The sequence below is a fragment of the Catharus ustulatus genome, chromosome 7 (genome assembly GCF_009819885.2).
Source record: "Catharus ustulatus isolate bCatUst1 chromosome 7, bCatUst1.pri.v2, whole genome shotgun sequence".
Lineage (NCBI taxonomy): Eukaryota > Metazoa > Chordata > Aves > Passeriformes > Turdidae > Catharus > Catharus ustulatus.
Genome location: NC_046227.1, coordinates 17,636,839 through 17,664,460, shown reverse-complemented (window position 1 = coordinate 17,664,460; position 27,622 = coordinate 17,636,839). Strand labels below are relative to the sequence as shown.

General features: G+C 44.1%; 1 protein-coding gene across 1 annotated transcript; it reads left to right on the top strand.

The window, feature by feature from the left end:
• The first annotated feature begins 74 nt into the window (after positions 1 to 74).
• LOC122149413 (mitogen-activated protein kinase kinase kinase 20-like) lies at positions 75 to 27,401 on the top strand. The gene is made up of 9 exons (XM_042779445.1): positions 75 to 1,281; positions 2,176 to 2,206; positions 2,325 to 2,464; positions 3,632 to 3,694; positions 5,364 to 5,456; positions 16,038 to 16,154; positions 17,758 to 17,832; positions 19,499 to 19,649; positions 24,429 to 27,401. Exons 1-9 carry the CDS (start codon positions 1,195 to 1,197, stop codon positions 25,106 to 25,108), a joined length of 1,437 nt encoding a protein of 478 aa, XP_042635379.1. The 5' UTR covers positions 75 to 1,194; the 3' UTR covers positions 25,109 to 27,401.
• The last annotated feature ends 221 nt before the right edge of the window (positions 27,402 to 27,622 follow it).

Here is a 27,622-nt window from a genome sequence, read left to right as displayed (position 1 = left end):
AAAAAAAAAAAAACCAACAAAATACAGAACTGTTCTGCCAGTGGTTATATTTAAACATGAAGAAAGCTGAAAAAACCCACTGTACATCTAAAAATGCATTATTGGTCTTCTGCAGTAAAATTTTCAGCTGTACAAATTATTATACCAGGCTCCTGCTGCAACACCAGCTGTGGGTCACGGTTAGTGTGCAGCTGGAGGTGCTGGGGTGAGGGGCTGCCTAGGGGACATGCTTGGCTTGTGGGTGAGTCTGGGGAACCTGGGGGTGGCAGGGCTCTCTGAAGGAAGTGACAAAGCCATGGGGGCTCATGGGTAACAAAGCTGGGTCTCTCATAAATCACTATTAGCTACATCAAAAGAGTTTGCAATTACATCATGATACAGAGCTTCTGGGACACACTGACTGTCCAAATACAGATCTGCAGTTAATGCTAACCCTTTAAGCTAGATAAAACTGCCAAGAAGATGATCCTTGGGATACCATATACTTGAATGAGTAAAATTGCAATCACTGTTACAGTGATATCTTCTCCTCTCTCAGTTTTCAAATCATCCCGCAATATATTTTTTTTTAATGCAGCCATTCCTCCGTGGTTTCCTAGTACTTCAAGATCTAACACCATCTTGTATCCAAAAAAAGTGGAGGAGGAGTCTGGGAAGTGCTGCACTCCTCCAGCCTTACAGAAGTGGTTACAAAGCAGTGGCAGAAACCAAGAGAGACTTGTCTGTACATGGGTGGGAAGACAGTCTGCAGTGGCTGGACTCCAAATTCTGTTTTCGCTGCCCTCCAGTGAAAGTTTTCCTTCCTTTTGGAGAAAATAGCTACCATTTGGGAGGGAGCCATAATCCCGGCATTGTTTTCATTGCAGAAATCAAGTGGTACCAAAGCTGTAGCGAAAGCTGTCCTGTAGTGTCAGAACCAAGAAGAGAGGCAGATAGGGTCCCTTGCCATCAGATGGTTTACTTTGGCATCCTAGATTTTTTTTTGTTGGAGATCTGCTGGTAATTTTATCTGCAGAGAGGCACAGAATCGATTTAACACTGCCAACACACTATTGGAGCCAGCCCACAATCAGTGTGAATCCAGTGGTTTAGTACATCAATTTGAGTTGCAGCCTAAGTGTCCTGCACTTTGCAGGGGAAAAGGAACAGGATAGTATCAGCCACCAGAGTAAAATTTGGGTGGAGGGGAGGAAAATGGTCAGATGGTTTTCTTTTCAATTCATATCTCTCACACAGTTGCTGCCCTCCTTTGATATTTGTGCATGGACCGAAGAAGATGTGGTGAGTACTTCGTGTTGCTGTGGTCAGGGTTGTGTTGCTGGAACTCTTACAGTGAGCATGGTGGAAGGGAAGGCTGGATCAGAACATCTAGGTGAGATTTTACTTGTGTCCCAGAAAGCCTTGAAAATGACCAGGAGAAAATTAAGAATTTGAGTTATCTTCGTGTAACAGCCACATTCTGCAGTGTCTAGATCATAGTGGGAGCTGGGAAGTGACAGCAGCCAGAAGGGCATTCCTGGGTCCTTGTTCAAGGAACGTTAAAGTGCCCAATGACCCAAGCCTGGACAGGACAAAATGAGTTCAAAGGTTTTATCCCACTGTGTGCCACCTGGATGGCAATTAACTGAAAAAATAGTTTAGGGCTTTTTAGGGCATGTGGAATGTCTCAGTCGTATAAAATAATGGCATTGAGTACTTTATATGTTTTTATTCAATTAAAGGGCTAAACAAGACACATCAGTGATTTATCTCCAGCATAGTGATGTGTCAAAATGATTTTAATGTTCTGTCAAGCACACCCTTTGAGTGTTGTGCATCATGGTGTTGTTTGGCTGACATTTACCAAAGGGCTGTCTGGATAACCAGTGCAAAAATCATAAAAGCCCTGGCTCCTTCACTTCAGCCCTTTTAGCACGTGACATTTCTCAGCTTCTGCTTTAGTTGTTTCAGTTCTTCATGGCAATAAACTGAGAAAGGTGGCTGCAAAATGGAAGGCAGTTTGGAAAAGCTAAATAGAAGTAATCACTTGCATTGGTGAATCTTGAGTCATTTATCCGAAAGTGAGAAATATTTTAAAATTTTGTTTTAAAAATTATAATTACTTGTGAACTCCAAATAACTGTAATACAAGATTTTGATAATTTGAACTTCAAGATTGATTCCTCTTTTTTGCAGTTTTTCTGGATGCAACAACTTACTAGAAAAGGTAAAAGCTATTCATATGTAATTTCATATTCACATTTATGAATTAATATACAATTTTCACTTTCCCCCCCTCCAATCAAGTACCATGTGGATTTCTGAATAACCCCTTTTATCTTAAGGCGATACTTCAGGTGAAATGAGTGTCTATGCTAGCTTGTTTAAGGAACATCATATCACTGGGAAGCAATTGCTGCTTCTAGAAGAAGAGGATTTAAAGGACATGGGAATTGTTTCCAGAGGACACATCATCCATTTAAAGGTATTATCAGTGTATACTGAATGTTGCAGTGGGTTTGTTGCAGTGGTGTATTATGGAGTCTATGGGGTTTCAGTAGTATTAGCAATAAAAAACGTGACAGAGCTAAATAGAGAACATATTTGGTATCTAAAATAAACAGAATTATAGCTTCATACGGATCTAGAACTCAAAGCAACATGAACATTTTATGAGGTGTGACAGTGTGCTGTGGTCTTTAAACTCCTCTTTAGTTCTTGGTTTTCTTGTGAGCTGAATGGCAGTACTGCTTCAGATTCATCTAGGAGGGCCATTCTCTCAGCAGAAAAGCTTGGGAATCTTCAGAGAGAGCTCTTTTTAGCTGAAAGAGAAACAGATAAAATACAGTTTCTTGAACTGAAATCTCAGCTTCTCAACTTCCACATCTAATTTATAGCATAAAGTGTTTAGACTAACAAAACTCAGTTGGACAACTTTAAAGCTGATTGACAGACAAGTTTCTTTGCTCTTAGAACTTTGCTTTAAAACAGTGTTTTAAATATCTAATGCTTGTAACGAGTTAAGGCAATCACAGTCTGGAAAACATGATCACAACAGCAGTAATGGTATTAGTCCTGTAGCCACAGGAGAGAGTTCAGTCTTCTGGCAGTCAGCTTTGCAAAAGGATTCTATAAAAGCAGTTCTGTTGTGTCTCAATCATTTTAGATCACAATTTTCTGGTAAAGAGATACTTGTATTGCAATTGCTGTTCTGATAATTTAGCTGTGTAAATCACACAGATTTATTCCCCTTTTGCTCATCAGCCATTTTTTCCATGCCCACACACCATTGCTGATATATTTAATTTACATTTCCTACAGGGAAAATTATTGAAACTTAATAAAGTCAATAATGTCCAAAATGAAAGATCTCAGCTTCCTGGGTTGATTTGAGCATAAATAAAAACAACAAAAACAAGCCCCCAAATATCTATTTCTCTGATTAAGCAGATCTGATTCTGAACACAAACCAGGGCCGATCTACCACAATGTTTTCCAGAACAGGGCTATATTTTAAACTCTTCTCACATGCCCTAATGTATCCACAGTGGAAAACAGAGGGCACATGAGGTTGTGCTGTTTTTCATGCTGGTATTTGCAGGATGAGTTACTAAATAACTCCCATCTGGTTTTATTGATTTTTTTTTCCTAGACTGCTATTGAGAAGTTAACCCATGACTACCTAAATCTGTTTCATTTTCCACCATTAATTAAGGTAAGTCTCACTGTTGATTTAAGATGTGCTTCTCTTGCTGGTATGAATATTTCACTGTTCTCATGTCTCAACTTTACCCCATTCAGGGGAGGGCAAGGCTGCAGTTTCTACAGAGATTTGTAACAAATGTGAAGAATCAACAGCAGCAATGGGTCACATCAGAACAAACAATAGGAAAATAGAAGTTGTTTTCAAGGTTTTCATGGTGCTGATAGAATTAAATTAAACAACAACTGGCTGCAATTTGTTTGCTGTCATTAATCAGAAACTACAGTAATTTCACAATTATAAGCCGCACCATTTTGACTAAAATTTTGCTCCCACCCCGGAAATGCGGCTTACACTCAGGAGTGGCTAATATGTGAAAAATTTTCTGAAATTTCCAACCCCGGAAGTGCCAGCCAGAGTGCCGAGCCGAGCACCTGCCAGTAAAACTCGGCATTTTGTGATTGTTACAAATTGGTTACTCTGTTGCGCTGCCCGGGGCAGGCGGGCTCCGTGCTGGCAGCGCAGGGTGGGAGGGAGGGAGGCAGGGGCTCCGTGCTACCATCCCTGCGGCCCGGGGCGGAAGTGAGGGGCTCCCACCCCCACCTGCCGCCGCCGCAGGAGCAGGCGGGCTCCGCCCCCGCCTTCCGCCGCAGGAGCGGGGGGGCTCCTTCCCCTCCTGCCGCTGCCGCCGCAGGTGCCGGCAGCCTCCAGCCCCACCGAGCAGCAGCGCCGAGCTGGGCCACCCAGCCCCATCAGCAGCCCCGTGCCCGCACGGCCCAAACTGAGCCAGTAAACCCCATGATCCCGCGATTCTGTTACTATGTGGCAACTTTGTTGCATGCAGGTCCTCACTGCGAACGACAGAGCAGTTTATAATTGGGTGCGGCTTGTGTATGGACAAAGAACGAAATGTTGCCGACACCTGGAGATGCGGCTTATAGTCAGTGCGGCTTGCAATCGTGAAATTACTGTACTTTGAAGAGCCTTTCTTCCAAACTGCTGCCACCAACTGGTCACCACTGAAGAACAGTGGACTCCTGGCCCAGAATAAGCCCATCATTCCCCATTTGCTAATGTTATAGGAGAGAAGGATGATTTAGTGTCTTGTCACCCTTACGTTAACCAGTTAGTTTTGTGATATCAGTAATAAGACCCATGCAAAAGGAAGAGAGTGTTTGGAACCTTGGTGTTGGTAGAGCAGATATTTGCCTTATTTAATTTAGTGAGATAATCAAGGAATTCTAGACCCCAAATCCTGAAGTAGTTTTTTTAGTCATAATTTATTGCACAGCTATAGAGTGAAATCCACGTAAAGCGAATTTGCATATAGCAAAACTCTGTTTCCTGGAGGGGAAAATGAAAGTCAGAGTGTTGCTGCCTTGCTGTGCCAGCTGCAATTCCAATGGCAGAGGCTGCCACAATGCTTGCAGGGACACTGCACCGTGCCAGAGCAGCTCAACCAGGAGCAGAAATTGTGCACATCTCCCAGTTGTCATCTGCTACCAGCCCTAAACCCATGCAGAAGCCTTTGCCCCTCTTGCAGTGTGATGTCTCCTTTCTGCTGCCTGCCAGACTTGTAGCACCTGAAAGGCAAATCCTTTCTGCTATCAAAGGGTGTACTTCTGTCTCCCAGTGGGTTGTGGTAGATGTGAGTTCTCACCTTTGCCTGGTTTTTTGGCAGGATTCTGCAGGTGGAGCTGAAGAAAGCATAGAGAAAGTAGTGAATCTTGAACTTGTTTTTGGTTATCACTTGAAGCCGGGAAATGGTCCAAAGGTAAGCTGGGAGCGTTATATCAGTTGGTTTGGTTATGAGTCCTTACCCAGAGGGTCCAGTGTCTTCTGGACACAAAAGATAAATTGGCATGAGAATCCTCTTGTTTTGGAAAGTGCCAACTGAATGTCAAGGTGGCAAATGGGGCTGCATCAGTGATGAGGAACAGGCGAGGAAGAAAAGAGTGACATAGAAAGTTTTGGCTGAAAGCTTTTGTTTCTTTGTGAACAATTTTTTAAATTGTAAGTTTTGTAATTTGTTCCTTTTATCCCAATGGTTGTGAAATGGTAATCCATTTATTAAAAAAAACCCCACTGACAGTTGCATATGCCTGATGTTGGTGCACAGACTTCCTTTTGTCTCAGCAGAAAGGAGGTACTGTTTTATGCAACCAAGAGAAGTTTGGAAAATACATGGTATGCATGGCTGGCTGGGCAGGATGGGACTGGTCCTGCTGGAGACTGTGTGCCCTCATGGTGCTGGGGAAGGAGGGAGGGGTAGTTGCAGCACATTGCACAAAACTGCTGTGCTTCAGCAATTGCCAGTGTGTCACATCCTAATCAAACCTCAGCTCCAAGCTGAGCTGGTTCAAGGATCTTTCGTTACACCCTGTGTAACAGGAGCGTTGATGACTCCAGATGTTCCAGCGAAGGATTTCTATCACATTGTTTTTTCTCAAGAGTGAGGTTTGTCCCATGCTTTTTGTTTGCTTTGTCCAGCTTGCCATGGATTCTGAGTTCAAGGGTTTTAGAATTAATCATCTATGTGGAAATGGTGTGCAAAGCATTTCTGAGCTAGAGTCAGGGGTTGTGACAGCAGGATTTGTTTCCTTTTGTATTTGATAAATCTGCATTGTGTGTCCACCCTAAACTTGTGGGAGGCTGACTTTCATCTTGTGTTATCTGGCTGCTTTGCTTTCAGGGCATATTGTTTGCAGAAGTCTCTTGATTTCTGTACTTGGTGGTGCTTGCAGAGAAAGCATTTAGGTTTGAACTTAGTTGGAACTTGTACTCATACTGAAATAATTTCATCAATTTGAAAAAGCTTTTTGTCTGGAGATTTCCTTTTTTAGTTCATTTCTTTTATCCTGAGTACTTCTTTTTTCTATAAAAATCTTATTTGTCACTATGTGAATTACTTAGACTGTCTCAGTGTTCTTGAATGCATGTTGCTTATGCGGCTGTACAGCTGCTTTTTAGTAGGTGTGCATTTTTCTCTCCCATGCAACTAACTCTTGAAGGAACTAAAAGTCCATGAAATAGCTCATATCTTCCTTCCATTTCCAATATGGGCTGTGAGCCACAGTGCAGGGAGTTGGGCAACCACCCCCAGGAAAGAGCAAGAGAAGGAGCAAATAGACCTCTGAGAACTGGAGAGAAATTCATGTTGTACTAACGCCTCCTTAAGTTTGAAGATGAATTGATTTTTTTTTTTAGCCATGGTAGAAAATGTGCAAATGAGACTGTATGCAAAGTCTATGGGGCAGAAGCTGAATTGTTATGACAGGGCAGAGTTAGTTCAATGGGCTTGTGTAGTGTTGACCTAACCTCTGCAGGTTTCTTACAGCCTTTTTTTTATTTGGTCCTGCCTTCTCTGTGAGCTCTTCGTTGGTCCTGTCTGCTCTGTGTGCTGTTGGGCCCTTTTCTAAGGAAGCCATTCTCTCTGAAAGCTGTGGTTGCATGCCAGGCATGCCTTCCCTATCAGCTGCCCTGCTGCAGCACCCCATGTGCTTAGTGATGCCATTCCAGGGAATGCACAATTTGTCACCTGAATATGTCTGGTCTGGAAACATCTGTCTGAGATCTGCACATTAACTTGTATCGGCCTTTAAAGATGTTGCAAGAGAGCCAGTTTGAAAACTGGAAGGAGCAGATTGTCTAAGTTTTGGAGCAGGATGCTATGGCCAATATGGACAAGTAATTTGCATTAAACATAACACTAACAAAGACTGGTGTGGTACATACTGTATAGGAAATTTGGCTAGCTTCCTTCTTTGAAAATCCCTGCATACAATCTTCTGGCTCCCCTAGAGGCTGCTTTGAGCCAGCTACTGCTGCCATCTAGGTTTGTTCCAAAATGAACTGGGAAAGAGTAAAAACCAGGATTGAAGGGTTTAAACTTCTTTTATTGTCTCATTTTTGTAAAAGAGTGGTGCCTGTTCCTGTAAAACTGGGTCACCAGAAGCACTTGGGATCATACCTTCCACCATCTTTATAGCTAAAAAGCTGGCCTACATCAGTTTAAAAATAAATTTCTCAAAGGAACTTTACCCTAATCAGTCCCTATAACCAGCTGCCTAGCTAAGAAGCACTTCTGTTTTAATCATGAGGAAAAAGAGGCAATAAGCTCAAATCTGGGTTACATATTGAGAGTGTGTGTTCCCTGGGTGATGTGTTGGCTGCTAGACTTGTGTACAGCGAGGGAGGTGATTGGGCTCAGCGGGGAGGGGGTGCAGAGCAGCAGGGAGGACTCTGTAAGGAGAACAGGTCATGCTGGAAGGTTTTACACCAGGCTGGCATCATGCCATAGAGCAATACCGCCAGATATAGAAGTGCTGGAGAAGCTGGTCCAGGACCCAAAAACCATTTCAGAGGGGCCAGTTAATTGAATGTGTTTGCCTGGTAAGAGCAGAGCGCCATCTGTGGTGTGAAGATGGTTCCTCAGGGCACAGGTGTCCTCTCCTGGGCACTGCACCGTGCCCCATCAGCACTGCCAGCACATCTTTCTTCGTCAGCAGGCAGAAACTTAAGGGCTTTAGGAACGGCAGAGCCTTTTAGCAAGGATCCTGCTGGATATGCATCAGGACAGCATTTGAATGTTCAGCCTTTTCTGTATGCTGAATGAAACATTGACTTCCTAGTAAACAGCTTTACCAGCCCCATATTTTTTATCTAATTTAAACTTCATCTTGTAGTGGGATTATGTTGGTTTCCACCAGCTGACAGATGCAGTCATTTCATTACAGTTTCCTTCCTTTTTTAGCTGCATCTTTGGAGGCGATAAAAGCTTAGTTGACCTTTGTGCTCTCTGAATGCATCAGGAGTGAGCACTGCAAAGCTAACCTGGTTTTTAGAGGTTTCTTTTCCAACTCTTCAAGTTATGTGGTTACTTCCATTCACTGCCTTTTCATGACCTTTCTGTACACAATTCCCAATGAGCTGAAAGGTGACAGATTTGGACTTTTTTTCCCCCCACAAATTAAAAGAAAAAGCAGGGGACCACCAATTAAGTCCAAGATGGAGAGTAAAACAACAAACCCTGGCAGTTGTAGCTTGAGCTGATTTGCAGGACTGCAGGGGGAATTTTCAACGGCTTTCTCATCCTAGATGGCTCATTAAAATTTCCCAATCAGGGAAAGGTGCCTGAGCTATGTCAGCTCCACACTGATGAATCACCAAACCCCTTGAGAAGAATGCCTTACAGTCTTTTTGCCTTCTATTGATGCATTCTTTAGTTTTGGTCCTCAAAAGGGCAGATTTCACTATGCCATTGAATGTTTTCATTTTTTACCGAGAGTGGCACAATTTGACCTATATCCAAACACAAAGCCTTGAAGTTGGCTCACCATTTCGCCTTATTTTTCCCCACTTACCTCTCCCTCCATTTGACAAGGTAAGGAGCAGAGCCTCTTCAAAACCATCTGCTAACTGAAGTGCTTTCTAGCCCTGAATATGTCAACTGAGATATATTTTAATGCTATTATTTAAATACGTAGTGGCAAAGGTAATATACTATTAAGGCTACTTAACAATGACATTGTGACTAACTCTTCATGTGGCTGGCAAAATGCAGGCAGTACAAGAAAAAACCAGTACTGAAATAGTTGTAACTGGAATGTGGTTTCACAAGTGCTTGAGGCCATTTCTGCTGCTTGTTCTTCTCTACCCTCCCACTATATCAATGCTCAGAAATTCTTTCTTTACTTTCTTAAAAACAAAGCAAGAGCCAAGGTATAAAATTCGAAATTTCAGTTTTACAGTTTTCTGGCCATTTATATTCTCTATGCTCTGTACGTATTTTAACCCACTTAAGTAAGCAAAAATGGAAGAGGAATTGGTTTTATCTGACCCTTCCATTGCAAATTAATCACAGCTACCTTGACTTTCTAGCATGGGGTTATTTATCTCTATCTCAAAAACTTGTCTTCTAAATCCTAATTCCACGTCAAAGCACAATTCTTTCATTACTAAAGACTAATAGTTAATGCAAGAATCCTATTCTAACAAGTAGTCAGTGAGGTATAATGTAGTCTGCCAAGAAGGTGGATCAGTGCAGGTGATCTGAGCTCCTGGTACTTTCTTCCAAAGACTTTTCAGGACCATGTATTGTTTTGGCATGAGGTGGGGATGGTATAACTCCATCATCTTCACTGGAATGCTACAGCTGTAGCATCCATGTGTAACTGAAGTTGAACTCAAGCCAAGACCTTTAAAAATCCTTGTGTAGGCAGTGCTAGACCAGAGATTCCTTTTAGAAATTATTCCATAGCCCTGAAGAGACATAGACTTTTCAGGTAGGTATTTTGTTCACTTGACTTTCTGGACTTTTTAAGCTGAAGATTTATTTTTATACCTTGGCCACTGTATTAACTTGCTGCCTTCCACAGCCTTGCAGCCTCGGTCACAGATATGTCTGCAGAAGCACAGACAGGTTCCTAGTGATCTGTAGGCTTGGCATGTGCTATCCAGCATATCCAGCAAGCCTGGAAGAGGAGCCTTTGTTCCCAGCGGAACAGTGGCCCTGCCATGCCTTTGGCTGAGGGAGCAAGGGTGCTAAGGAGCTCAGGAATGTCCTGCAGAGCTGCAACTCCCAGAGTGTGGGCAGTCACTCCACGTACTGCAGTGGGGACATGGTGTCCCCATGGTGGCTCCAGCACGTTGTCCCCACAAGTGATCTCCAGGAAATGCCATTGGAGGACAGTACAGGCAGGCACCCATGCAGCCCTCAGGGAAGGGACTCGTTTTTCATGCTTCCGCCTTTACCATCCAGCTGTTGCAATCAGGCTGCTCATGTGGATGGTGCCTGTGACTGCAACACCCCGGTTTGCTTCTGATCCTATGGCAAGGGCAGCTTTTGGTAACTGCTGGGATATCACTGAGCTCTTGCCTTGCCTGCTGCACGCCCCTGTTCTCGGGGCACCCACAGCAGTGCCTGGTATTTACTGGTATGTGCCACTTTGTTGAGTGCAGAGCTCCCCAGTGCTGGATGTTAAAGGAGGGTGCTGTCAGGGCACAGGTATTTTTGGTACTGCTGGCTGATCTGGGTAGGAGCTAAGGGGCCTCATGCTTCTCCAGGCGAAGCTGCAGCCAGTCAGTGCCTGTTGCCTTGCAGAGGAGTAAGGGCTCTGGCTCAGAGGAGGCACCCAGGCAGCTGATAACATAAATATATCTTCTGCTTGCTTTGTTTCTGTACATTTTAAGACCATCTCTCTCGCAAGGCCTCCCCTCCGCCCCTCTTTTTTTCTGCCTGCACAGCTGAAACAAAACCAGCGGTGGAGCCACCTTCTCTTGCTGAAGCCTGGCTGGCAGCAGCCTGCCCTGACCTGAGACACCAGCCATTGTTAAGGGTATAACACATTTACATATTTTGCAATAAAACATCAGTTATTTGCATTACTGTGTCAAGTTTTATTTGATTCTTTCACCTAAAAATGACTCATTTTCCTTTCTTGTATTTTAAAAACCAACTACTCTAAGCTTGTTTGAGAATAATCAAAAATTGCCCATTTAGCTAGAAGTCATTTTCTTTTCAAAAGGCAAATGTTATTTAATCTTTCAGCTGTTCATTGTGCCATCATAAATACTTTCTTTTCAGCACAGTTGTGGGGACTGAAATGAGCCCACTAATTGCCTCCCATTTCGACTGACATGTGGTGGTTTAGTGGAAAGAGAACACAGCGGGGAGAAGGAAATAGGAGGCTGAGAAAATGAGAGCTAATTATTTTCACTGCCTCATGTCAGGCTCTGTGTCAGCCTTGTTTTTACAAACTGGAAGGTTTAGCACTAAATAAAACAAACTGGCGTCATGTTTTTATATACTGGCAGTGTCATGGAAGCAGCTGCACATCTCAAAGACAATATAATGCCTGCATTCGCATGGACACCATCTGACAGCCACTGTGAGCCACTGCTAATGAGGATATCACAGTGGTGCCAAGTGAAAGGTGCTGAATTATGTATGATTCTTCATCAGTGCAGCAATAGTCCTGTACATCATTATGAGACATTGTTTTGCTGAAGAGATTAAAACATTCTTAGTTCCAGACCCTGCAACCTATACATGCTACAAGAGGTTATTAATGGAATTTTTAGGGAGAGTTTCTTGTGGATTTCTTTTTGGTTAAAAATATCTCATGGGACAAAGCTGTGGTGGGTCATGACACTATACATATAAAGAAGAGAAGCAAATTAACCATAATTGTGTTATCTTCCTTTAAATCCAGTATAATAAAATATAGTGTAGCAGGGTGATACATAATGATAAATAACCCAAGTGCTGTCACTAGATGTTCAACTCTAATGCCTTTAAAACAGCAGGTTTCAGCAGCTGAGATAGATAATAGCTAAGAACGTAAAGGAGCTTCTGGGGACCTAAATCATCAACATGCTACTACTTTTAGTATCAGCATGGCCAACATTTTTTTCCTTGTTTGTTTCATCTTGCACTACATCTTACTTTTCTTCTAATATCCAGTTATCTGCTACAATGCCATCCCTATTTTTATTTCAATCTTTAAAAACACAAAAAAGTTTATTGCAACCACTGATTTTAAAATGAATCCTTGATTTGGGCCCCCTTGAAAATGAAGTGCCTCCCTAGCAGAGGTTTTAAGCTGTTGTTGCAGGATATGTGTTTGCTGTTTAGAGCCTGTGCCTGATCTTTTTCATTTCCCTTTCAGGTTTTTTTTGCAGACATAAATGCATATGAAGTTAAAGGAGTATTGTCACCACTGTAAACTGGAGACTTAATTTTTAAAGTGTTCATACTTTCTGTTTCAAAGCTGAGAAGAAGCAGCTCAAATACATGTGTGATTTGCTTTTCTACAGTAATTTTCAGAGATTGTTGATTTATTGGCTTTGTGAAAGTGTTATTTGGAAATGTTTTCGCACAAAGTTTGCAGGTTATGCCTTTCAGTTCTGAAACTAGATAATTTTTTTTAAACAAAAAGCTGAATTTTTTTATTTAGATCAAAATCAAGCAGGTAGATATAAGGAGGTATTTTAATGCTTGAATGACAAGATACTCGGGGAAGTCTCTTTGAAGGACTTGTGTAAGCATGTATATCAACCAGACACTTTGAACAAGTCATTTCTAAATTATTTTTCCACATATGCCTAGCACTAAATGTAGTTTTGATCTAAGAAGTCATATGGCTACAATTCATCAAAGAATTGAAATTCATATGGTTGGTTTTTCTAGCCCATTTTTTGTTTAAATAGATGAGTATCTCCTAGTATAAGAACCTGGAACTCCATTGGAAAACAGGAAAATAGGTCCCTTTCTCTCTGCAGCACACAAATCTTCAATTATTTACTGTGTGATAGAACAAGATGGTTACTAGGTTTGTATGACAGGTAACCACCTACTTATCTTAAATATTTGCTAAATGCCTTGATTCTAAAGTCACCTACCTGCTGCCTTTTCTCCTTCCTTCCTTCCTTCCTTCCTTCCTTCCTTCCTTCCTTCCTTCCTTCCTTCCTTCCTTCCTTCCTTCCTTCCTTCCTTCCTTCCTTCCTTCCTTCCTTCCTTCCTTCCTTCCTTCCTTCCTTCCTTCCTTCCTTCCTTCCTTCCTTCCTTCCTTCCTTCCTTCCTTCCTCCCTCCCTCCCTCCCTCCCTCCCTCCCTCCCTTCCTCCCTTCCCTCCCTTCCCTCCCTCCCTTCCCTCCCTCCCTCTTTTTTATATCTTTTCTTTCTTTCTCCCAACAACCCCTTCCCTTTCTTGCCTCTCACTCTCCTTATCTGCTCCTTCTCTCTTTCCCGTTTCCAGTAATGATTTTCTAATAGCACAAAACTAAAACCTTTCAAAATAAAATGAGACATGTATTTTTGAGGGACCAGAGTGGGTAGCCTAGTGTGATATCTTGGCCTCTTGGTATCTGCACAGTGTGGCTGGAGAGGGCTCCAAAGAGGACCAAAGGTTTGGGGACTGGATTTGAGGGACAGGAGAGTGTGTGTTTCTCTGAAGATGCAGTTCAGAGCTGGGGAAGGCAGTGTTTGTGCAGGCCTGAGGCATCCACCCCCGCATGGGGCGATTTGATCCATGACCACATGGAGAGGGATCCTGCCTGTGCAGCAGATCTGGCAAAGGGACAAGCAGTGGCAGTGCCTACTCCCTGCCAGACCCTGGATGGACACAGCTTTTCTCTTCTGGTGGTTGGTTGATTCATTTTATTTATTAAAATGAGATCATATTTGTCAGATCTAGTCTGCAGGGAAATGTGAGTGAACAGCACAAAATCCTGAGGCAGGAGGGCATGGGACCCCTGGCACAAGGGGCAGCTCTAGCTCTCAAGTGCTTGGTACTGGTATTACTCAGAGGTGGCAGGAGATGTGCTGAACTAACTGGATGATAGTACTTTATGTCAATATTTTTTCTTCTCTTGGCTTGGGTGTTTTTGTAAAACTTACAAATGTCATCAAGCATCTTGTCTCATCCTCAGGTTTGATTTGCAGTTGCATGAATCTCCTGCAAAAAAGTCTGGCAACAAGAACGTTGGGCAGGGAGAGGAGCACAGTTCAAGAGATGAGGAGGAGTCAGAGACAATTCACTTTGCTGTTGCTGTTCCATTTCAAAGCACATGGCCTCATCCAATGTCAGGGCTGGTGCACAGTACTGAACCTGCAGCTTCACCCTGGGTCAGCTCTCAAATGTGAAAAACAGGACAGAAAAGACACGTGCAAAGAGATGCAGTCTGTGATTAGGAAATGGAGGCACAGGGTGACTTCACCTGATCTGGTTGTACAGGAAGCCAGTAGCAGAATGGGAAACTGAACTTGGTGCCTCTGAGTCTTGGTTGGTGCTCTGACCACTGAACTGCAGTTCCCATCACTCAAACTCGCAGCAGGGCAGTGCAAAAACCAACTCACATGCCCTCTCTGCTTGTAAAATGTGGAAGCTTTCAAAGGGGACAGATGGACACACAGGGTCAAATGCTGTTCATAAACATAATTTCTTGTTGCAGTGCAGAAATTATTATATTCCTGTTTTCTTTCAGTTTTTTTTCTTTTTTCAATTGAAATTGCCAATTCAATGTGTGATGGAAAGCTTTGAGCCTTCTGAGGGCAAAGGTCAACATTACACTTAGGAGAGGTGCATGTGCAAGCCCCACAGATAATCACCTGTGTGAACAGACACCTTTTTAGGCTGCTGTACGTTTGTCTGTGCAAATAACTGCTTACACAAGCCCATGGCCCTAAGTGTCCATCTCTGTCCCCACTGAAAGTTTTTTGCATTTTTGAGTGAAACCAAGGGGAAGACTGCCTTCTGCAAGTGCTGAGCCTACACCTGCCTTACAGGTGGCATGTGGCAGACCCCTGAACTCCCAGCGTGTCTGGAGGAGCTCCTGTCTTTCTGAAGGGAAGATTCCCTCCCTTCTGTATGGGGGTGGAGACACTCTGCTTCAGTGGCAGAATAGTCCTTTGGGGCACTGATTTTTGGAGGAGCTCAGTGCACTGCACAGTATCTCATCCCTGAAGCACCTGCTGGGCAGATCAGCAAATGTTGGCTGGTTTGCACCAGGGACAGGCAGTCTCTGGCCACAGACAGGAACCCCAGCTCCAGCACTCAATCCATGTGGGATGTCCTGCAAGGTGCTGCCAGCTGTCACTTTCTGCAGGCTCACACTTGTAAAATGTGGGATGTTGACCCCCCCTGTTCAGCTCAGGGGATTGTTTAAGGATACCTTGTATTGCTGTAGTTTGTTAGACTCACTGTGATTATTTTCTTAGCTGAGCTTCTTTATAATTAATAGTTGAATTGGAGGCAAGCAGAAGTTGAGGATGCTCAGTGTCTTGCTGGACTTTCAGTATCTGAAATAACTGAGCTGTAATGACAAGCTCATCCTTTTGCTCATTATTAAGCAATTGTCTTGAAGGTGTTGCACAGACTTTGGTCATTTGTTCCTGGGTTCACTGAGATGATGTCCTTGTGGCTGGCTGCCAGCACTGACTGTGACCCCAGGTGATGGCTCTCAGCACTGCCCTGTCCCTCCACTGCCCTGGGGTGTGCAGAACTCCCAAGCCACATGCTCCAGCAGGCTGTCTGTCCAGGTGAGGCCATGCAGGGACACCACACCTTGGAAGACATCCACACCTGTCACGGTGGCAGGTGCCTCGCAGGGTGAACTGAGAGAAAAGGGAACAAGAAGGCTGAGGGTTTTCCATTATCAACACTGTACTGCAAACATGCATATCCTAAAATATGTATATGGCTCTTAACTTTCTCTCTGGGTTATTTTTTTCCTTCATATATTGAGGATTAGATTTTGGGTTGTTTCAGTTTTGTTTCATTTTGGGTTTTGTTGTTGGGGTTTTTTTCCTATTTGTATTCTAACAATCCAGCATTCTATTTTTTTATTATTCATAGGACTGTAAATGGAAAATGTACATGGAGATGGACGGGGATGAAATTGCAATAACCTACATAAAAGATGTGACATTCAACACTAACCTACCTGATGTAGAGATTTTAAAGATGACAAAGGTATTTACAGCCTTAAAGCTTTCACGATTTCACAGATCTCAAACAAAGACATTAAAATACCACAGCAGTCGACTTTTGTGCTTGCAGAAGCTCAATCTCTTGACAGCTTTTACATAAAATGCACATTTTAAATAGAATTGTATCATAATAGGAGTTAGGTATTTTGGTTCTCCTTTAAGTTGACAATAATGTTACCAATAGACAAATATGAGAAGAAACTAATTTTTATTTTCTTGTTTTAATTCCATGTTATATCCTCTGAATTTATTACCCCTTTTAAGGAAAAGAATGTTTAAAAAATTGCTTTATTTTTCAAGAGAAGAAACTAATTTAAATGTTCCAGAAACTTGATGTGATTTGTCTGGGGGTTTTTGTTGCTTTTTTCCTCTCTTTCTTTTTTTTTTTTTTTTGTTTCTTTGTTTATTTGCATGGTTTTAGAACTTTTACCTGGTTCTAAAACTCTCTCTTTCATGCACCAGTAGATTGCAAAGACTGAAACCCATCACAGATACTACAGCACTGACCATCTGCAATTCATTGTTACTGAGAATTTTACCCTATGTCAGAACCTGCCTGTAAATATTTACTAGTAAGCATTTAGACTGCTTTTCCCTAAGGAACAGAAGTTTTGTTGATTCAGAGGGCATTTTGTTAGCTAATATTTTAATTGTTTGTTTTTATTAATATGCTCATCTTGATAATAGCTAACAAAATAAATTTCTGACTGAAATAATACACAGCTGGATTGCAAATTAGAGTGCTGCTCTAATGTGCAGTGGTAAAAAACCCCAAACTCTTGAGTGCTTTTAACTGTGAATTTCTGGGGTAAAACTGGGGGGGAAACTTTTAGTCATTTTTTTCTAGAGGAAAAAATGAAAAGCAGATTTTCAAGTGTCAGAACTTTAAGGAAAATGTGATATAGGTGTATTTGCTAAAAAAATATTCTAATATTTAATTCATGCTAATACTATTTTTATAGTTAATGATTTCTGGAACAATGCTTGTGATACTACTATTATTATTATTATTATCATTATTATCATTATTATTATTATTATTATTATTATTATTATTATTATTATTATTATTACTGTTGTTATTGCTGTCATTAGTTTAATGTCTAATTTTTGTCTTGGACATTTCAGTTTTTCCTTGAACAAAAAGGCATGAAGTTAAAGAAACTAACAACTAGATACAGTAACATTAACTTTTCACATACTTCAACATTTTTATATTTATCAAAGAATATCTTGTGGGAATCTCTAGATATTTGTTCTTGCTTTCCTCTGTAAATCTAGCAGAAGCAGAAGTGTACACACAAAAAATTGAAAAAGGTTTATGCCCCCCCTCCAAAAACATTCCATGTTGTCTCATCTGCTGTGTGTTATGTATGGAAATCTCTTCTGAGTTTCCTTTTGTAAACCAGGAAGTAAATATTTCAAAAATATATTGCTTTGTCTCATAAAATTTTAAGAAAAGTATTTATGTTATCAATATAGGAATGAATGAAAAGAGGCAAATTTTGTAAATCCCTTTTGGGTGATTTAGAAATGAGTTGGGAGATGAAAAGCACCTTATAAAACTCCTGTCATGTTTTTTCCAGCCACCATTTGTAATGGAGAAATGGATTGTGGGCATAGAAGAGCACCAGTCTGTAGAATGTGTTGTTACGTATGAGGTAAGCTCTAAGAAACAAATAAAATAGTTGATCCAAGACAAAACCTACACAGGAGGTGTGAAAATAACATCCTCTGGCTTTGTTATATCCTATAATCAAATTCTCAGCAGCCTGTAATTAGTTGTAAAATATAAACTTCAGAGCAAAAGCTGAATGAAGTTTACAGAGAAAATGGCCTTAGACTGCTGCCTGGGTTGGCTCTTCTTCTCAAGGATGAAAGCTCCTTTTGCTTGAAGTGTAATGGTCAGTGTTGTTTGCATTATTTAAAGAGGCTGGTTTGTATCTTTTCAATGATGTGCTAATTAGGAGAGCATAGAAGCCACAGGAGAAGAAAGAAAATGAGAAATCAAGAACAAGATAAAATAAAACCCAGAACACAATTTGATGTGATAGAAATTAGCTTTGTAAAAAGAGTTTGCAGTTCCTTACAGTACTGATTTTATAAAGACTGTCTGTCAGAAGAAAGTCAGTAAATGAGATTACAGCTCTGTCCTGAACAAGCATTCAGGCAGTGAGGGAGCAATGTGGAAATCCTGGACCTTGCTTGCTTGTCTCAGAAGTGAATAAGTACAGTAATTTCACGATTACAAGCCGCACCTGATTATAAGCCGCACTTCCGGGATGTTGGCAACGTTTCGTTCTTCCTCCATATATAAACTGCACCAGACTATTAGCCGCACTTTCGTTTGCAGTGAGGATCCGTGTGCAACTTTCACAAAGTTGCCAATTAGTAACAGAATCGCAGGATCACGGGGTTTACTGGCTCGGGGCGGGGCCAGGCAGGCTTGGCCTGCTCAGGGCTGCCGACGGGGCCGGGTGGCCCAGCTCGGTGCTACGGCTCGGCAGGGCCGCTCAGGGCCGGCCGGGCGGCGCTGCCGCCGCCACCAGGCTCGCTTGCCCCCGCCCACCACCTGTTCCGCCGCCGCTGCATTTGCTCGCCCTGGCCCGGCACTGCCGGGCTTCCCCACGCTGCCGCACGGCCCCGCCCCACCAGCCCCCCCTGCGCTGCTGGTCCCACTTCTGCCAGGCTTCCTCGCCTCTGCCACGGCCAGCCGGGCTCCAGCTCAGCTTGGGGCTGCCGCAGGCTCACACTTCCGGGTTGGCAACTTTTAGAACATTGTCCATATATAAGCCGCTCCGGATTACAAACCGCACTTCCGGGTTTGGACCAAAATTTTAGTCAAAATGGTGCGGCTTATAATTGTGAAATTACTGTAGTTTTCTTTCAGGCTGAAGTTCCTCACAGGAATCATAGGTCCTTAACAGCAAACTGAAAGGTACTCCAGGAAAAAATTTTTGGGGGTCCCCCCTGCAAAAATACCTGCTTAGTCCTACCTCTTTTAGCAGAAAGCAGTGCATATTTGATGCTCATTAATAGAACTAGTAAAATGTATTTTTGTGTTTGTAGAGGAAGCTTTTGGATCTTTCCTCCACAGGGTACAAGAATTGAAGCAGTTATTCACTACCACATTTTTAGCATAATCATAAGTACCAGCCAAAATTATCGAGAGTCTAAAAATATATGAGAACTAGCTAAGTGGTTTTGCGGAACAGGCTCTATATTGAAACAACTGCTGCCACCCAGGCACTAGTGGAAGTTCCCTCATAGGGGAGCTTAGTGCGTTGTGTGTTGTTACATCCTCACACCTGTGTTCTTCCTGAGCAGAGTGATGTTAGAGCTCCCAAAAGCACGAGGCACATCCAGGCTATCTGCTGGAGCAAGGTGAAAGCACAGGATGAGGTGGAGGCAGTACAGCTCTTGATACAGACCTCGCTCCCCAATTCAGAAGGGAATTCACGGAGCAGATCTGACTCAGGTAAGTCAACACATGTGAACTTTATTGCTGACATGGGCAGGGCATATATGGGGGAGAACAGCAAAAAGTCAGTGCATATCAACCACCTCACTCAGCTTGGTGTCACCTGCAGGTGTGCTGAAGGTGCACCCCATCCCTCTGTCAGTGATGAGGATCATAAATAACACTGGTCCCTGTATGGACCCCTGAGGGACACCACTTGTCACTGATGTACATCAGGACTCTGAGCTGTTGACCTCTGGATGGATTCAGCCAATTCCTTATCCACCTAACAGTCCATCCATCAAATCCATCTCTGTCCAATTTAGAGAGAAGATTGTTGGGGGGGATCATGTCAAAGGCTTTACAGAAGTCCAGATAAATGACATCTATAGCTCTTGTCTTGTCCAGTGATATTAAGACCAGGAAGCATTTTGCTGCCCCAGTCCTCATCCTGCTGTCTGCTGACTTGATAGGTATGGGAAGAGAGGCTGACATTGAAGATTGAGACAAAGTCTTCTCCCCATCTGTTGTTACCAGTTTCCCAGTGCTGTTTATCAGGGGGCTGCACCTTCTTTGAACTTCTTATTTTGTTAAAATAGCTGAACCCCTTCTTGTTATTCTTTGCATCCCTTGCCACATTCAGTTCCAGCTTTGTTTTGCCCTTCCTCACTATACCCCTATACAACCAAACTTCTTGTATATACTCTTCCCAGGCTACCTGTCCTTGTTTCCACTTCCTGTGCATTTGGTTCTTTCCCCTTACTTTGACTAGCACTTCCCTACTGAGATACACCAGTCTCTCACTTTCTTTGCCCAATTTCTTGCTCCTAGAGAGCTCTTGCACTCTATGGAAGACTTTATTAAAGATCTGTCAGCTCTATTCCACTCCCTTGTCCCCAGGGGATCCTTTTGACTGTGTCCTTGAGGAGCTGGAACTTTGTTTTCCTAAAATTCATGAGCCTAACTTTACCTGATCCATGTCCCTCAGGACTGCAAACCCTGCCAGTGCACTGCAAACCCTACCTGCATCATTGCAGCCCAGGCTGCTTCCAGTCTTGATGTCCCTGATTAACTTCCTTGCATTGGTGGCCATCAGTTCATTTTTGCCCCTGACAGAGCTGCCTGTAATTACCTGTCTCTGAAGGGTAAGGGGGTACCCTGTGCTCCTATAGGAAGCACAGTGGAAACAGTCATAACCTCAAATTCAACTGGGGTGCTTCAGCCAGCTCTTCCCTCCCACCCTTAGCCACCCAGCACACAGCTTTGCACAGATGATGTGCTTGGATAAAGTGCATCTCCTGTTCTAGTGCTTGGGACTCTTGCTCTGGCCAGTGCTTTTGCAGGGGGATACAAATACTGAGGCTGTAGCCTTAGAAGTTGCATGTGGGGTGGCAAAAAAGTCCCCTGTGGATGATACTCTGTTTTGACAAGTACAGTACTGCCAGCCTGGCAGACACAAGTGCTCCTGACATCCTGCTCTTCTCTGAGGAATTGTGGAAATCTTCCCACTGCATTCTTCTTCCACAGCTCAGCTTGCCCATTTGAGCCAGTCCTGGCTTATCACTCTCTGACTTCTGAAATGGTGTCTATTATGGCTTCTGGGGCTTGATTTGTTTCAGTGGGATACGCTTAATAATGCAGTGGGCTACAATGCAGTTTTCATTTCTTAATAAATTTATGCTGCTGATAGATTCACACTAGTTCTCACTTGACTCTAGCACAGGTCTGCCTTTAAAATCTGCTGTTGGTTTTGTAAAAGTGTTTGTTAGCCAAGCTTTTTCTATTTGAGTTCACAGTGGGACTGCAGAAATGTCTGGGTTGGGACACCTGAAGGGCAGTTTAGGAGCTGGAACAAGACACCAGTGAGCAGAGGAGGAATTTCTCAGTTTTATACACTACTGGCAGCTGTAGAAGAATGGCCCTGGGAATTGAGAGGTGCTGGGTTTGGACCATAGACACATCTAACACGGATGTGCTTATTCCTAAGCAGTTGTGATCCATTTGCAACACAATTACATTTTGTAATGCAAATGAAACCAAGAGCATGTCCTAAAAGGTACAGTAATTTCACGACCATAAGGCGCACCAGACTATAAGGCGCACCCCCTGGGAGTTGGCAAAATTCGCAACTTTGTAGATCATATGAGGCACACCGGACTATAAGGCGCACTTTTTTTTTGCAGCGAGGCTCTGCCCCCAGCTCACCCCGCGCGGTTGCTGGCCAAGGCCCTGCCTCAACCCAGCAGCCGTGGGCCCCCGGGCCTGCCTGGACCCGGGAGGGGCGGCACCGCGGGCCCCTGGGACCGCTTGGACCCGGGAGGGGCGGCGCCACGGGCCCCCAGGCCCGTCTCCACCTGGCTGCCATGGCACTGCCGGCTCCCGCCGCGGCTCGCAGCTCTCACTTCCGGGTAGGCAAATTTCTGAACTTTGTCCATCAGATAAGGCGCACCGGACTATAAGGCGCACTTCGGGGTTTGGGGGAAAATTTTAGTCAAAAGGGTGCGTCTTATAGTCGTGAAATTACTGTACATCTTTACTCCAGATTAGCTTTGCAGATAGAGGTGACCCTGGTTTTGGGGTGATGAGCCCTGCAGCCATACCAAGTGTGGTGTGTATCTTCACAGGTTGGCTCAGCCGCTGTAAGCCGAAATGGTTGCTTTTTTTTCAGTGAGTGGTGGGAGAGCTTGTCTGTCCCTTTGGCACCCTGGAGGCGTTACATGGAAGTACTAATGCTTTGTCAGCCAATTGAATAGGCACAGTTCAAAGGAGAAGGGTTACCAGCCAGCATGAAAGCTGTGCCTCAGCTCTAGCAAACCTTCTGGCCTGTCTTCTTTACCAGACCACCTATCCCAGGTTTAAAAGACCACCAAATCCAAGCACAAAGGTAAGGGTAATACCTGTCTAATAGGCTAAAATAACCAGCAGTGAAGGTACTACCTCTGTGGGCTACCACGCAGAGCACATAACTCAGTGTACAGAGTTGGTGGCTCAGAGACCACGTGAAGGAGAAGCCTCCCAACCCATGAGAGGCAGCCCCATAGGGCACACTGGGAGATCCTTGCACTGGAGCTGGATCCTGGGCTGGCAACCGCTGCTGACTATCAGGAGCAAGGACTGAGCAGTCTGAAGGGAGCCCCTTGTTCAGAAAGATCAGCACTGCTCCCATAGCACAAGTGATAGCCACCTAAGTGTTGGTAAAAAATGAAGACCCAAACTTGAGTCCTGAAGCTGCTGTTTCCAGGTTTATGAGGTCTGTGATTTACATCCACAGCCATGGTAGGAGGGCATGGGGGAATGGCAGAGGCAATAGTGTCTAGCAAGTACATTTTGGCATGCACGTTTCTTTTGAAATCATGACTTTCAAGGAGGTTAAGAAGCAAAGGAGGCAATTCCCATCTGTCTTTCTGTGAAAGAACATTCACCTCTAAGTGCAGGTGGAGCTATCTGCTGTGTCGGTGTCACACACACTATGACAGGGAAGATAGTTTCCTTTTGACATACTTGACAATAAGTTGAAGTGATTTAAATCTCTTTGGATTCAAACAAAGTCTGGGGAAAAGAGGAGTGGAAGAGATCGTCCATTGCATTTTAACAGGAGCAATCCTAATGAGGACAGAGCTGCTATCCAGCTCCCACAAAACTCCCCATGGTCAATGAAGTGTTCCAGTGAGAGGCAGCAAGGGTTATGCTTTCTTGTTGGAATGATATTAGCAATCTTTAAGGACAAATCATTCAAATCTCTCTAGAACAAAATTATTTTAGCTGCTCCCCATGGGTCTTTGGCCAGAGCTGTGGCCTCAGATAAGAGGAATTCCTGTTCTCTGCTCTACCCACAAAGTAGCAAACCAGGCAGCCTTTGCAGTTCAAATGGAAAATTTACAGCTATTGTATTTGCTAAAGGCTTTCATGGAAACCACAGGACTGACTTTCAAAACCACTTCAGTGTGATCTCTGAAAGCTACAACTTTTGTTCCGACCCCAGGGCCGTGACAGTAGGTGTAGAGGGAACTGTAATACCCTGAGTTGCTCACAGTTAAGCACTGTCTGAGCCAGCCTGGCTGAAGCCTAATGCCTCACTGGCTTTTCCACATGCAGAATCGGTTTTCTGCATGAAGCTGGATGCAAAGTGCATTGAATTCTGAATTTGTAGTAGCAACAACAACTGGAGTAGCTCTGGTTTTTATGGTGTGTAGCAGTTTGAAAAGAAATTGGAGCCAGAGGAGGTGGCTGCCGCAGCTGGGATTTGCACTGGCTCTGCAGTCCTTCCTCTCTGTGCTGGGCTGCGAACAGCACGACTGTGCCAGATGGGAGAGATGCAGCTGGAAGGCAATGTTGCAGCAGTGCTGGTACCTTGGGGTGACCTCTGTGCCAGCTCCGGAGGTCTCCAGGCTCTGTTGTAACGAAAGCTGTGGCGAAATCTGCTGAGGCTGCCAAGAGCATCACAGGGCATGTTTAAAACTGGGTTGGGTTCAAAACTCCAGGAGGCGCTTGGGAGTGGGAACCCAGCTGAACAGCCAAGTGGATGGCTCAGTAATGTCTTGTGGTCTAAGCTCCATCATCTGCAGTGGCATGAGAAATATTTGTATCACTTGCTATTTTAAAAGCCCAACATTATGTTCAACCATAACATTGAACATACTCAAATCAAGGACTATTTGCTGCAAGGCTGGGAGGGGAAGGGTGGTTTGGGATTCTTCCGAGAGAAACCCTGGTACCTAACCTCACACCTTTGGTAAACCTGAGCGCGGTTTGCCATCGATTGACAGAAGGCTGACTCTGTTTCCATTCCCTTGCCAGGCACTGACAGTCAGTGGATGCAGACTCTGCGCATGCACCAGATAGCAAAAGCCATTTCTCTGCAGCACGGGCACCCCCACAGCCCGAGCACGGTGACCCAGTACCTGCCCTACCTCCGCAGCCAGGACTCATACGCCGCTGCCGTCCGCAGGACACGCGCCCCCGTCAGCCACCAGTTCACGTCCATCAGCCACTCGAGGAATTCCTCTCCCCTGTCACACAGCTTCATGAGAAACTTTTCGAGTCTGCACTTGAACTCAAAAGGTAGCAGTGCCTCCAGCACAGCCTCTGACACCCCTTCAGAGAGGGACAGGTCTGCTGGCAAGGGCAGGAACGCCTCACACAGCGCTGCCTCCCGCAGCTCCTCGGACGGGCGGCGCAGCGGGACCAGCTCCCCGGTGCCCCCTCGGCACTCGGCCAGACCCAGCAGGACTTCTTTGCCGGCGGCCGGCCCAGCTTCCCAGCACCGCAGGTACCCCCGCGCCCCTCCGCAGCCCACGGCCATCCCTGGCATGCCCCCTCAGGGTGACAGCGAGCCCAGGAGGGGCGAAGGGGAGAGCAGAGCCAGCGAGGGCGGGTGGATAAAGGTGCAGCACGCAAGGAAACCCCACAGGCAGGCCGCCGGCAAGCCGGGAAAGGACAGAGCCAGGGGCAGCTGGCGGGGCCGGAGGATGTTCTGAGAGGAAATCGGCCCTTTATTTAACTGAACGTTGAACCTAGAGAAGACATGCTTGTTCCTGTTTAATTTGCTGCACTGAAGCTGGCACCCACCTGACTGGGGCCTGCCAGCAGACACGGAGAGCTGCCCCTCTCCTCCCGTCACTGTCAGCACCAAGGGATTTAATTCGGTTTTCTCCCCTCTCTTTGGCTGCTTGTGTTCTCAGATGACTGGATATCCACTAATTTGCTTAATGTTTCACCAATAAAATCCGTGAGGCACAGCCGGGTGCCACAATGAAAGGCTCTCCGTTTCATCCTTAGGAGAGTTGGGCTGTTACCTCTCTCCTCACCTCATTTTGCCTCTAGATGCTGAGTCCAGCTCTGAGTACGGTCTTCTCACCCCTTGTCTAGTCTGCTTCTGCCAGGGCTATACAAAGAGGTAGTATTTTTATTGGACCAGCATAGTCTGAAAAAACGGGACACAAGGACATTTTTCTTCAGGTTCACTTTAGTAGCTTCACTTTTCCACTTTCAGCTTGCCATACCTTCTCAGGAATTTCTTACTTTGTTCCTTATTAGAAGCCCCAACATTAGCTGCCCAACACCACTGAGCACGCTCTGTCACGTACACAGTTGTCTTAATCAGAAAAAAAAATCAAAAACTAGGCTTCATTCTTTTGGGGAAAAAAAAAATTTAAATAGGGTGAGAAGAAGGCATTGCCTTTATCATAGTTACAACTAACCCCACTGAGGTCTATGATAATATTTGTCCCTGTGCAGCTGGTATTTTTAATTGAATTTTTAAATGTGGCCAGACTGTGTCGCTTTTGTCTTTCAGTATTCAGGTAGTAAAGACAAGGTCAGCAAAGTTCCTGATTAATGTGGTCTTTAGCTCTGCTGAGAACAAAGACACAGCTTAGACTCAGTTGGCGTCAGAAAGTTTCTTCGTGGCCTTTTCACTCCAAGTTGATTTCACACAATTAAAAAGGAGAAAAAAAAGTTTGGGTTTCACAAGATGCAAGAGACAAAAAAAGGAAGAAACAGATAAAGGAAGCTGAACCCAAAGCAATGCATGGTACCGTGTGAAAGCCAAGGAACTGTGAATTAGCGATGCCTTTGAACAGTGTGCTGCACACCACCCATCCCAGGTGGTACTTGCTGGCACACCATTGTGTGCGATGCTGGCAGAGCTGCTGGCACATCACCCGCTCAGGGTGAGGGGGTATCACCACAGCCCTGTCACTGGATGTTCTAAAGGATGTGTAAATTCCCTGCTCTGCACAAAGGCCACTTCTGTGGGTACATGCAGCTCTCGTTCCTCTGACTGCCACCAGTCCCAGTGAGGGCTGAGCCCTGGCATGAGTTTCCAGTAAGTACCAGAGTGAACTGGGACTTACATTTCATGAATTCAGGACAGGTCCACCAAAACGAATGGAGCAAGACACCAATGACACCAGGTGTCAGGAACTGGATCTCTGCCACTCAAGTCCCTTTTCCTCTAACAACAGTTAAGAGCAGAAAGGAGCTTTACCTTGAAGTGAATTCAGCTGCATGTGATGACCTGTGGTAACAAAGTTTGCCATTTTTTTGTGTCTTCAAACTGGCTAAAAGCTAGTTAGTAACCCAACTTCTGGCCCTGGTTTACTGAGCATGACAACTAATTTGGGGGACACGGACAATCTAGCACTGGATGTTTCTCTGTCATAATTTAGCAGGGGACTGGGATTGTGTTTAGGTTGGGGATCCTTCCTTGACATTTCTTGCCATGACTACAATGGGCTGGAGGACACCAACTAATGGTAACTGAGAGTAGTTGCTCAAAATGGGCTTGTGTTATTAAAATTTGGATATGCATCTCAGGAATCACAGTTGGGCCTGCACAAATCCTAAGAAAGAAATTGCAAGAGTTTGGAAAGGCAGCTTTCTCTCCTAGGGTGATCAGGATGGTGGTGTAGTTGTACAAGCCTGAGACACTGGACTGGTGACGGCAATTCAAGACTTATCAGCTGCCTGTGGTTGTTTGTCAAGATGTCCAGCAGGATTCCTCTGCTGTTTGTAAGCTATTTAATGCCATGCCTAATTTTAATCTGCAATGTACTGTTTGTCCACATCTGTTGTATTAAAGTGTTCATTAGCATTTAAAGAAGGAGCGGATGGTATTGATCATGCCCATTAAAATTAAACAATGATGCATTAGTGACTGATTAAAAATCCTTTCACTGTACCAGCATTGCTGGTTAAAGCAACAGTGAGTGAACTTGTAAAAAAAAATGTTTAGCAAGATTTAGTTTTCTGTCTTGTTTTTTATTGCTCTTAATGTGGCTACTCCCTATATTGGTGATAATTCATTATAAATAAAAATGTGCTTACATTTTCAAACATACCCCCAGTACTTTACAGAGCTTAGCCTTTTTTTTTTCCCCCCCATTTTTTACTAACATGCAGCTAGAAGACCATTCACAGCAATGTGTAAAATCAGATTGTCTTGGGCAACTACATGTCAGAAAATGTTTTTTGGAAAGGAGCCATGTTAT